The sequence below is a fragment of the Quercus lobata genome, chromosome 5 (assembly GCF_001633185.2).
Source record: "Quercus lobata isolate SW786 chromosome 5, ValleyOak3.0 Primary Assembly, whole genome shotgun sequence".
Classification (NCBI taxonomy): domain Eukaryota; kingdom Viridiplantae; phylum Streptophyta; class Magnoliopsida; order Fagales; family Fagaceae; genus Quercus; species Quercus lobata.
In genome coordinates, this window is record NC_044908.1 from 79,515,065 (window position 1) to 79,523,654 (window position 8,590).

The following is an 8,590-nucleotide window of genomic DNA, read 5'->3' on the forward strand; positions in this document are numbered from 1 at the left end:
ATTAAGTATAGATCCCTATGCAGAAATAAATGAATTAACAGTTAATCACAAAAAATAAAAATTATATACCCAGCAGAATATATGTATACACACCACAGTTTATGCAATAAAATCAAAAGCAATAGAGATAGTGACACAGTACACAGAATAATCACGATGTGGAAAGCCTAAGAACAATCTCTTGAAAGGAAAAAGTTGTGCTCACTTGCTTTAGAATTCTATAAAAGTGGTAACTTTAGTAAGTGTTCCACTTTCATCTTCGGGTGCGTCAATCAGCAATACCATCAAGGCTTTCTCTTCAACACCACGTTTAGTTTGTAAACCAGACATGCAAGTAATCCACGATCAGCTTCTGTCTCAGTCTCCAAAAGTCCAAATGCATCCAACTCTGTCCTTTCTGTCACACCAGGGCCCAGGTAAGTCATCCTCTTTGTATTTTGACTAGCTTCTTGCAACCAGGTAGGCTAAAAATAAACTAAGCCTCCATTTGGATTGCGCGTTTCCAGCCCCAAGTCTGCATTTGCGTTTGAAAAAGTGGGACCCATGGCTACAGTACATGGACCAGCCAACTTGCACAAAACATGTGAACAGTGTTTTGCCCATTAAAAAAATATTTTTCTACCGTTTTCAGCAATAAGTTTTTAGTTTTTAGCAAATAAACGATATCCAAACACACTCTAAGTTGTTCATAAATTGATTTTGCTTGGCTCGATATATTGTTCATTCATATTTGTTTGTTTATAAACTAGCCAAGTTCGAGTCTCAATCGAGTAGAGACAAATAGTCTTAAAGATAACATCCATTTTGTGCCTTTTGTAAGCCTACTTTGTTATTTATTTATTTTCCATTATATTGCCTTAATTTTCCCAACATCTTGACAACCTAGTATTAGTACTATGTCTTTCTCTGAAGTGATATTTCATGACAAGATGATCTTAGTTATTTAAACTACATTCACTAGACATATGCATCTTTCTTTTGCTTTCCTTCTAATCAAGTGTCCTCAACCATCACGGTTGAATATCATGAACCAAACTGAATGATATCCTCTCCCCATCAACTTCTTTTTGTCACACATCTCTATTATCTTCAACCTACGTGACTCGGAACACACCTCTAATTAGTAGCCTTTATTAGCTTTCTTTCTGGTCACATGTCACAATCATCTTCATCTAGAGTTTTTCAACCACACTCAAGATCAGTAGACCCCCCCCCCCCAATATGATTAGCATTTGGAATTGACATTGGATTTCTTTCTTGTCAAGTGTCTCAGTTTGAGGCTTCAAACGTCTGCTAAATTATGCAGAAAAAAGTGCCTTAAGTGAGGATTCTAAAGCTAGTAACAATTTTAACAGTATATTGAAAGTTGTGACTCTTCAATTATGACATTTTTTGAAAGTTTTAACTCTTCAATTTTGACCTTTTAATGGTGCTCTTTCATTGTTATGTCTTCGTTGTCCATTTTTAAAATCACATTCATTTTTTTTATACAAAATATTTGAACGCTTATAAGAAATTCTGAAATTCTATAGAATTGTTATATGTAGAATTCAAACTTTGTTATATCTGAACTTTGAAAGGAGAGTACTGTTTGCATGCTTAAAGATGCTAAACAAAGGGAATGCTATCTCAAGCATTTTCTTCCTATCTAGCATAAACTGTTGTAATGGTGATATTACAACTAGAGGACTTTATCTGGCCCATTTCAACAGGCTTTTCATTTGAAGCAATCTGCCTTTCGGTGAATGCAGGTTGCTTTGGAGTGGGCAGATCTAGAATCTCACTATTAAGCATTGAAATTATAGTCGACACTGTTGGCCTGTCTCTTGCCAATTCTTGCACACACAGCAGTCCCACATGTATGCATCTCAACATCTCCATTTGAAAGCCAGGATCCCATATTGTTGGGTCTACCAAAGCCATTATGTTGTTATCATTCCACAATTTCCATGCCTGAAAGATTACAAGTGTGAAAGACAAAAATTTAACATATTGATTAGCTGAGCTTTAAAGAAAAAGGATAACGAGTCAGATAGACCTACAAATCCTACAAGGCTCAAGTAGTACTGCTGATCATCATAAAAGCAAGTGGTTTTTCTCCCACTAACAATCTCAAGTAACAACACACCAAAGCTAAAAACGTCTGATTTCTCTGAGAAAAAGCCTTGCATTACATATTCAGGAGACATATATCCGCTGCATTTGAAAAATGAAACACATCCTCATCATTTGAGCACAAATAGTGGTGCTATTATTTAAAAATTTAATTTCAACAAAGCTCTTACTATGTCCCGATGACCCTTTTAGTATTGGCTTGATTTTCACTACCTCCAAAAATTCTGGCAATTCCAAAGTCCGATATTTTTGGATTTAGCTCTTCATCTAACAAGATATTACTTGCCTTTAGATCCCTATGAATAATCTTCAATCTAGAATCCCTATGAAGGTAGAGCAGGCCTCTACTAATTCCTTCAATAATGTTGAAGCGGTTTTTCCAATCAAGGTGTTTTTGGTTGAGTGGATCTAAATGAATAGTGACCAAAAGAAATAACAAAGAGATAAGAGTAAATTTGTATATAGAGGTCATGGGTTCAACACATTGAGTATATAGAAACCAGATTTCTAGATTTCAGAGTTATTCTATTGATGAGCCTAAAAGGTAGGGAATTTAAATGTACTGACCAAAAACAATTGCGTCCAAACTTTTGTTTGACATGTACTCATAGACCAACATATTCTCTTCTCCCTCAATGCAGCAGCCAAGAAGTCTTACAAGATTTCGATGTTGCAGCTTAGAGATCACAAACACCTCATTCATAAATTCTTCAAGCCCTTGTCCAGAGGATCTTGACAGTCTTTTCACTGCTATTTCCTGTCCATCACGCAACTTTCCCTGGCAAAAGAAAACAATGAATATAAGTACTTATCTGTATGATTTAAAGAGGAACTAATGAAGGCTACTAGAGCAACCATTACCTTATAGACTGTACCAAAGCCACCTCGGCCAAGCACATTAGCTACATGAAAGTTGTTTGTTGCAGTTGCCAATTCTTCCAAACTAAAAGTTGGCAACTCGTGGAGTTTAACATTGTTCAGGTTTTTGGATGGTACAGTCTCCCTGCTTTTATTTTTCTTTTCTGTGGCAAATTCTAATAGTAAGCTATGCATCTTGCAATTTCTAGTTCCCGTTGCTAATGATAGGGCATATTACCTCTTTTTTTGGTCATCCAACTCCATAAGAAGTATGCAGTGCTAGGAATGGCCATTGCTCCAATAATCATTGTAATTGTGATGATTACTTTCAAATTTCTCTCATTTTCTGTGTATCAGAACAAGTTTCAACTAATTCTATCAAATTTTTGAAAATAAATCTATATAATATTTAAGAGTTAAAACTAATGCTAAGCTTTTGTTGAGTCACATCATATCAAAAAATATAAAAATCTCAATGTATGCAATAAATTTTGCTACTCTATCATTGTGTCATATCATCCACTTATTTTCAACATCTTCTTTCTCTTATTTAACTTTTCTTCTCCCAATTATTTAAAAAAAAAAAAAAAACAAAAACAAAATCTAAAACATTTCTTCTCCCTGTTAGTCCACAACTATTGTTACACTTCTTCCAACTTTTCCTCTCCCATTTTGCTTCTTTATCTCTCTACTACTCTTTACTTTACCATTACACTTCCTTCATCGTTTCTTCTTTTTTATATTTTGACTTTTCTTCTCTCCATCTTATTTTGTATAAATTTGATATCATTTCCCCCATTCAATTTATACTTTTCTCACACAAAAAATGTGAGTACTCTCTCTCTTGGTGGATTTTTGTTCTTTCTTATTGCTCTAATTTAGGTTGATGGTTTTTTTTTTTTTTTTTTTCTAAATATCCATAAGTCTTCTTTCTCCCTCTTATGGCTTTGGTTGGATTTTGATTTGAGTTAATACTTAGTTTTTTTGGGAAATAAGAATTTGAGTTTATATCAAAATACAACCTACATAGCTATGAATTTGAATGTGTCTACCAATTGTTTGAGTAAAAAATTATTATAAAGTCTATCTTTTATTCCTTTGGTTTCATTTTTATTTTAGTTAAGATAGCATTGTAATTTTGTGATGGGTTTTAATATCATGATAATCTTCATATTCTTTAAGAGATGAGAAATTTGAATAATAAATTTAAAATTATAAATTTTAGTTGTATATTAGGCTAATATAACACACTATAATAGAAGTTAGAAGAATGTGAAACACCTTAAAAAAATATTAATCAAACACACCAAAAAATAATATAATGATATATTTATAAAGATAAAAAGATTAAAAAAAAATACTTGTAGAAGTCTTTAAAAAACAAAACACACAATACTTGAAGCAATTGATGCGTGAAGTTGCAACTAGTTTAATCTAATGTGTGAAACTTGGGCTAATTTTGCCAAATGGCATAATTTTAGAAAAAATTTAACATAAACACATCCGGCCATGTGTAGCACTTTGGAACTCGAGTTTACCAAACTCAAGTGCCAAGCTTAAGTAACATATAATGCTTGGAATTCAAGTTTGGTAAACTCGAGTTTCACTTGTGTTAGAATCAAGTGCTTACCCACTACACTAAAAGCCATAGCTGAAGGTAATGGCGCAAATTTATTCCCTTAAAGGGTGGTATCCTAGCACCAATAGTTTGACTGAGACTTTGCCCAACTTGGCCTCTTCCTCTAGTAGGATGTTGGAATTAGCCCACTAGGCCTCCGCCTACAGTCCCACCACCAACACCTACACATGTGCAACAGGGAGTGAAACCCATGACCTGGCTCTGATACTAGGCCTCCAACAACTTCGAACTAGGGACAGACATAAGATTTTAAGCTAGCAAGGGTTAGAGTATAAATAAATAAAAAAACTCCAAATAAGCATCATATAATATTAAAAAAATCATTATTTCTAAATACATTAAGATGCAATCATTTACTAACAAAAACAAAAACATATAATAATAATAATTATTATAATAATAATAATAACAATGTCTTTTTTTAATACTAGGCTGGCTAAGAGTTTAGAGCATTCATAGCGGTGGTGCTAAAATTTTTAGCTTATAATACCTCAAAAATCTACTTTATCTATTTTATCACCTCATTTTACAATTCACCCAATATCAAATGTTTTATTCTTTTATCACTTCATTTAAAATAATATAAATAACTCATTAAATTAATAAAGTAAACAAGAGAATTTGAGTTTTTTTTTTAATATAAGGAAGATATATAATTTAATAAAATATTGTATTTTATTTTTAATAAATTACTACAGTCAACTGGTATTTATACCAGTTTACTATAGTTGTAAAAAATTTAGCTTTAACTTCTTCAATAACACATGATTTTTTGGTTCTTTGGCAGTAAAATAGTTTTTTTTTTTTTTTTTTTGTTGCTAAAATACAATCACCATTGTGAATATTTTTTGTTTTTATTAAGTTTTTGAGTTGGATAGTTGCTATTTCGATGAGGCTTTTAGACTTATGAGGAGAAAGAGGCCTAAGGTTTTAGAAGGGGGTCCAACTACCAAAAAAAAAAATATATATATATATATATATATATATAATAACTATAAAAATAAAAATAAAAATTGGACCCAAGGGACCCCCTTTGGGCCCCCACCTGGGTTCGTCCCTACTTAAAACTCAAGTTTGTCAAACTTTAGTTCCAAAGTCAAGTTCCAAAAAAGTACAACATAAATATATAAGTTTGGCCAAATACGTTTCTCCTAAATATTTCCTTAAATGCTATTTGACAAAAAAAGGCCGTGAAACTTGTTGGATTTTATGTTTTGTCAATTTATAATACCTAAACATCTGACCAATGTGTTACCCAGACAAGGATATATATAAATAAGGGAAAAGTGGGGGAGGGGGGGAAGGGGGGTAAGTCAAAGAGGAGTTTTTTTTTTTAGAAAAACACACACATAAGGGAGAGGGAAAGGGGTTCTAACACAAAGACACACCACAACTCCACTCAAAAGCAGTTGAAACAGTAAAGATCAACACTTATCATCATATGAAATAAAGCTTCTCTCTAGTCTAATGGATGATCATAAGCATAAGAGAATACAAAACTGGGAGAGAAAAAATTTGAACTTACCAAATTCCAAATAAGACAAACGAATATATATATCCAACCCACCAATGGAGAATTTTTGCAGGTCAATTAGGTTTCCACTCCATGACATACAACCAATGCCAGTATCATATGCATAAGCTACACAGGAATAGTTCTCCAAGCACTGCTTTCGACAATCATCTTTAGTTCGATATGACCACTCTGCAAAGTCTGGCACTTTGACCATCTCCAATTTCAAAAACCCATCTGCTTTTCCTGCTCCTTCACTTCTATTGTTCACCCTTTCACACTGCAATGGTGTCCTCCTCACACATCCACTCATCCAATTACCTCTATTCCATTCCTCAACAATCTTTGGCTCAAACCCTTTCAAACAACTGCAGATTGGTGAACTCAGCGCATAACAGCTTCCAAATGCACCACAGGTGCCATAAACATCACATTCATTTGCCGGAGCGAACCCAACAACCTCCCAATCCTCCTTCTCATCATTCCAATGTATCTGCATTGAATTTCCTTGTGAATCCAAAAAATGCTTTGACAAACCTAACACGTTCATGTAAGCGTAGGTTTCATAAATTGTCTCTTCTTTATCATATACTAAAGTGTATCCATTATGATAATCTAGAACCCAGCTCTGTGCTCCAGTAAAGACCTGACCATTCCATGGACCATACCGCCAATATGGATGACCGTCTTTCCAAACAAAACCTTGGGGAATGTTTTGTGGATTAATGCCTATCGAGAATCTTCCAGTGGATGGATCAGAAGGGCTCTTCCATGATGTCAGTTGTACTCTCTGATTTGTCCTTAAATTAGTAGTAAGTTTCATCCTTGGCAAGAATGTATCACAAGGATGTTGAAAACTCTCCCATACTATTGCTCCTGTTGTGTCGCCTTGCAAGACAAGGTTACCGGAATCCAACAGAGTGGCACTTGAATTGGGTACAGAATTTGAAACATTTGATGACCATAGAATCTCTGCTTGTCCATTTAGTACCACAAGATTTCCATCCTCATCTATAGTAAGAACCCCAGAAGAATCCTTAAGGGGTTTCTCTCTGTTAGCTACCCAAACTACACTCAAATAAGTGACTACCGAAATCTTATTGTACCATATCCCAAGGTAGCGGTTGGTAGAATTTACAGGGCTGAAAAATCCCATTCTGAAAGAACTCCCACGAGAGATTATGAAATCAGGGTCTCTGAGGGATTGAGAAGATTTAATGGTGTCTAATGCAACGCCTAAGTTTAAACAATAGCAACAAAAGACAGCCAACAAGCTTCTCTTGCTAAGAAATCCCATGACTACTTGTTCAGACCAACTTGTGTGGGAGTGTAAGGATGCAGAACAAGGAGGCCATGTTCATCTATCGCATTACAACTTTGGTAATTGGTAGTCTTCTTATCAAAAAATTGGTAGCCGTCTTGGAAAGACGCCACTGTAGACTTTCAAAAGTCTTAATGTTAGGTTAAGGAATAATGTTGAAACTAAAGAGCAAATAGGAAATTTCAATGAAATTTCTTGGACTGTCCTTATTATATTTCCGTTTCTTTCAATGTGTATGTGTGAGAATTTATACATGTTTTTTTGGTTCTGAAATTTGATTCAACTTTTCTACCATCATCAATGATGACCCCACTTGTCTTTTAGTCTTGCAGTGTCGGCTGCCAATTTACGCACGGAGTTATTTTTGTTTGTTTGATTTTTTCATTTTTGATTTATTATTAATATATGAATATATTCAAGGGGATTGTGATCATGTGTGTTAGTCAATACTCTTTTACATGAAATCATTTAAAAAAAATTGATGTGGCATCATTTTATTGGAGGGCATAAACACCTATGTTTACCCCACGTCTTTATTGAATTTATTCTCTTCCAAAATATCCTTAACTTCTTAATCATATTCCTGAACAACATGGAGACTCAAACCTATTATTGCCAATTGAATAACTTATACAACAACCACAGGGCTATTTATTAAGTAAAATCTCTTCACCTATTATCTCGAATAATTGGTAAAATCTCTTTCAATGACAAGAGATTTTACCAGTTGAAGAAAGAGATTTTACCAATTAAACTAACTTAAACCCTTATTGAAATAATAATTAGTTTACTAATTAGTTTGAGTGTTCATTTACTAATGGTAAAGATATTAAGCATCACATAACATTCTTTAAACAAAGCTAAAACATTTTAGTTATCCCTGAGTTTTAACAATTCGTAAGACAATTTATTGATTAAATAATACTAATAATAGATAAGCACACTAAAGTACAAAGGGCAAAATTGCTTAGTAACATCATTTTCACATCAGTTTGATTTTTTGATTGTTCGGTGCCTGAATATACAGAGACTAGGGTCCAATATTTGGATTGGTCAAAGGCCCATACCATGATAGTAAATTGCTAAAATATTAGATAAATGGTATATATATTACTGGACTTACACTGTACTTGAACTTGAAGAA

General features: G+C 33.7%; 1 protein-coding gene across 1 annotated transcript; it reads right to left on the reverse strand.

The window, feature by feature from the left end:
- Positions 1-1,542: 1,542 nt before the first annotated feature.
- Positions 1,543-8,192, reverse strand: LOC115991645 (G-type lectin S-receptor-like serine/threonine-protein kinase At1g11330). The gene is made up of 7 exons (XM_031115491.1): positions 6,138-8,192; positions 3,212-3,319; positions 2,977-3,149; positions 2,683-2,893; positions 2,286-2,523; positions 2,043-2,196; positions 1,543-1,953 (listed from the first exon to the last, which is right to left on the reverse strand). The coding sequence occupies exons 1-7, from the start codon at positions 7,420-7,422 to the stop codon at positions 1,645-1,647; spliced, it is 2,478 nt and encodes an 825-aa protein (XP_030971351.1). The 5' UTR covers positions 7,423-8,192; the 3' UTR covers positions 1,543-1,644.
- Positions 8,193-8,590: the final 398 nt, after the last annotated feature.